At 40.3% G+C, this 4,093-nt stretch overlaps 1 protein-coding gene across 1 annotated transcript in view; it reads right to left on the reverse strand.

The window, feature by feature from the left end:
* Positions 1–4,093, reverse strand: part of LOC107568823 (protein NLRC3-like) — a 14,752-nt gene that overhangs the window by 1,920 nt on the left and 8,739 nt on the right. Inside the window, exons 3-6 of the mRNA XM_016254815.1 lie at positions 2,369–2,455; positions 2,161–2,262; positions 820–915; positions 5–635 (exon numbers count right to left, since the gene is read on the reverse strand). Of these exons, the coding sequence (XP_016110301.1) occupies positions 5–635; positions 820–915; positions 2,161–2,262; positions 2,369–2,455 (916 nt within the window). The remainder of the gene's footprint in view (positions 1–4; positions 636–819; positions 916–2,160; positions 2,263–2,368; positions 2,456–4,093) is intronic.

Here is a 4,093-nt window from a genome sequence, read left to right on the forward strand (position 1 = left end):
GAGCAGAGGGAAGCAGATTCCCCTCAATGAGGTTCGTGAGCAGCACGTCCACTGATGTTGTTTTGTTTGCATCCCATAGAATCTCATTAATATTAAAGTCCAGAGACAGACGACACTCGTCCAGACCATCAAAGATGAACAACACTTTATATTCATCACTGGATATTTCCATTTCTTTAGTTTCAGGGAAAAAGATATGAAGAAGATCTGAGAGACTGAGTGTTTTGTCCTTCATCAGATTGATTTCTCTGAATGGAAGTGGAAATATGAGCTGGACGTCCTGATTCTCTTTCCCTTCAGCCCAGTCCAGGATGAACTTCTGCACAGAGACTGTTTTTCCAATGCCAGCGACTCCCTTTGTCAGCACAGTTCTGATGGCTTTGTCTTGTCCAGGTAAAGGTTTAAAGATGTCATTGCATTTGATGGCGGTGTCCTCTGTTTCTGCTCTCCTGGATTGTGTCTCAATCTGTCTCACCTCATGCTCATTACTGATCTCTCCACTCTCACTCTCTGTGATGTAGAGCTCTGTGTAGATGTCATTCAGGAGTGTTGGGTTTCCCTGCGTCGCTGTTCCCTCATACAGACGCCCAAACTTCTTCATCAGATTGGATCTAAACGTGTGGAGGACTTCAAGGCTGGGAAATTAAAATACCACATTATTACATGAGCTACAGAGTTAAATGTACAGAGCAAAATTTATTTTTTGTTTTCTGTGTTGTGAGACACTGAACATATCATAGGGTTTATGAAATGTGCCAGTTATTAATGATGTATTTGAGTAATGTGTGATGCATTGCATTAAAAAATCCCACAGTTTACCTTACACCAGGATACGTGCTGTCTTGTGGTTGATTCATAGACTGGTCATATTTCTTACAGACAGGTTTTGTTACGGATCTGTGTTGCAGGATTGACCTTGAATCAAGAATCAAACACTCTGACATTGGTGACATTTTTCTCATTACCATAATAACAGTTGTGACTTTATTAAAGGGGTCATATGATGCAATTTCAAATTTTCCTTTCTCTTTGGAGTGTTACAAGCTCTTGGTGCATAAAGAAGATCTGTAAAGTTGCAAAGACTAAAGTCTCAAATTCAAAGAGTTATTCTTTATAAAAGTTAAGAGTCAACCACGCCTACCTAAAACGGCTCGTTCTAACATGCCCCCACATGTCTACGTCACGATGTGGGAAGATTTGCATAACGCCACCCAAATGTTCACGCAAAGGCGTATCTTTTATTCTCTCTGTAGCATTGTTGCTGCCGCCATGTCGTGAAGGCGCTGTGTGTTTCTTTGTGAAAGCGAAACTACTTTGTTTGGCCTTCCAAAAGAGGACGATATCCACTTCGTCAGCGGAGTCCAGCCTGGGGTCGTCACATGTGGTTGCCGCAAGCCTGCCCGCTGCGCCGTTCTCAAGCCCACCGGCCTCTGCTCATTCTAGCCCGCTGTGTGTGACGCTGTGTTTCGTTGTCAAAGTGAAACTACTTTGTTTGGTCTTCCAAAAGAGGACACGACTAGAAATCAGTGGTTAAGTTGTATTTACAATACTGTTCCAGAACACTTCAACCCAAATACTCCGATGTGTCCAGTGCATTTTATGGAGGACTGTTTCCTGGGAGAGTAGACTACAATGCCGGCTGTTCTGACTCACAGTACGTTTTTTTATATATTTATAGGATTTGCCATTAATGATTCAAATGCGAGTTTTGAGCAGTGTAGAGTAGCGAGCACACCTCGTTTTTCAGACCGATGAGCTTTGTAAAAATCGACGCGTTTCAGAAAGGCAGGGCATAGAGGAGAAACAATAATGCACAGTATGTGGAAAATAATGTGTTTTTTTAACCTTAAACCGCATAAACACATTTCATTACACCAAATATACAAAATAATCAACATCATATGACCCCTTTAAAAATGCACCTGCTCAAGGTCAGACCTGTAAAAAACAAATACAATTTAAATAAATGTAAATAAATAAATAATTCTACTTCTACTCTGTGCTCTATATCTGCTCGTTGTCATTAGATTTACTACATTTCCTAGCCACACTTCTGCTCATATTTATTTATTATAATACTGTATAATAATGACAGTTTATTTTAAAATATCTTACTATAATCATATCTTTTATAAAACAATGTAATACTTGAGGTTAAACCTTGTGTCATCACTCTTAGAATTAATTGGACGATCCAAAGAAGCGTCACTCCTCGTAGACACACAGCTGGGCTCTGGTTCTGATTTCTTCTGGTGAACTGAACTATAACAGAGAGTGTGTGAGCAAATATTAAAATATCAGATGAAATAATCACATGATACAACGCCATAAAAACACTTCAATTTTGTCTGTTAATTAAATATTGCACCTGAGATTTGGTGGATGACCTATAGACTCGTCACTCCTCATAGACACAAAGCTGGGCTCTGGTTCGGATTTCTTCTGACGAACTGAACTATAAAAGAGAGTGTGTGAGCAAATATTAAAATATCATATGAAATAATCACATGATAACATTCCATAAAATGCCATAAAAGTACACACTGTAACGGGGCTGACAAGACGTGAGACATGTGGATCCATCTGCAGGCTTTATTAAAGAGACGTGGTAAACAGGCAGGGTCAAAACACTGGCAAACAGGTATATGGCGGGCAAAACACAAGAATAGTAACAGGGCTAGCGTAGGTCACCAATCAGCAGACAGAATCACAGGGACGAGACGAGAGGGAGAAATCCAAGAAAATAGGCAAAGATCAAAAACCGAAAAAACAGGCAAGGCAAGGCAAAACAAGGAAAACATGGAGACTCGGAAAGGGGTACAGGCTAAACAATACTCAGCAGAGAAATGTGGTTAGAGTGGGTGTAATATAGTGAGTGAGGTGATTAGAAACACCTGTGTGCAATCAGAGCAATCAGGGCGGTGTGCAAATTGTGCAAAGAATGATGGGAAATGTAGTCCGGGGTGCTATGCAACAGTTTGTGTAGTGCGAGAGTCAATGTAATGGAAAGGGTGACATCTGGTGGTGAATAAACGGAAGTCCATGGACTGAATTCGTGACAGAATGCAATTTATAATAGGTTTTTGTTAATACCAATATTCGTTCGTTATCTTGGTTTTTTTCCCTCTAAGTTTGTTTTTGTCTGCGAAGAAAGGATGCAATTTGAATTTGACCAAGATGAGGTATCTTTGGAGACATAATGAAACATAATGAAGCCATTATGTTGGGAACATGCCTATGGTGACATAAAGTATTGCCTTTGTAGGCAGGTTACTAAGATTTGGAACAGAGCAATGATACTTTTTCATTTATATTATGGCAAAAGAGATCAGATATAGTCCAAATTAATATTAATTACATACAGACACAATCTGTTCACATTTTGTATGCATTTGTAGAATTTGGACCACTAATAAGAACCACAGACTCAGATGTGATGAAGTCAGAGATCTCCAAGATCAAAGCTGATGGAGGAGGGGATACCCCAGAAATGTGCCTGTCAGGACTTCAGGTACTGTGCTGTGTGGCCTTTCAGCCAATCATCTCAAACGTCATATGTGACCCTGGTCTTAAGTCGCTGGGGTATATTTGTAGCAATAGCCAAAAATACATTGTATGGGTGAAAAAAATAGATTTTTCTTTTATGCCAAAAATCATTAGGATATTTATTATACACCATCATTTTCGTTTCTATAACGTGTGAATATATCCCCTATCGTATTCTACAACAAAAAAAATCAGAGCACCTTGTTATCACTAGTTTTATTTTTATTTCCAGAGTCCGCTATTAGCTTATACCCCTTAGCATCGCCAGCGTGGTTGCCGCTAATCTCGCTTACATTGCTAATACTCTATTCACACACATTACCATTGTTTTACTCACTGTTACTTACTGTAATGGCAGATGTGTGTCTACCTTTGAGTGCAGGTGAGGACATGTTCGAGCTGCATTTGAAGCAGATCTGCGACCTGGTGGAGAGGCAGACCGAGCTGAGAGAGCGGAGAGCTGTGCTGGAAACATCTCGGGCTGACGCTCACAAGTCCGGGGGGAAAGTATACAGCACGCTGCTAACTCTCCCACCACCTCTACTCC

Source organism: Sinocyclocheilus grahami, unplaced genomic scaffold (genome assembly GCF_001515645.1).
Source record: "Sinocyclocheilus grahami isolate Dianchi unplaced genomic scaffold, SAMN03320097.WGS_v1.1 scaffold1284.1, whole genome shotgun sequence".
NCBI lineage: Eukaryota > Metazoa > Chordata > Actinopteri > Cypriniformes > Cyprinidae > Sinocyclocheilus > Sinocyclocheilus grahami.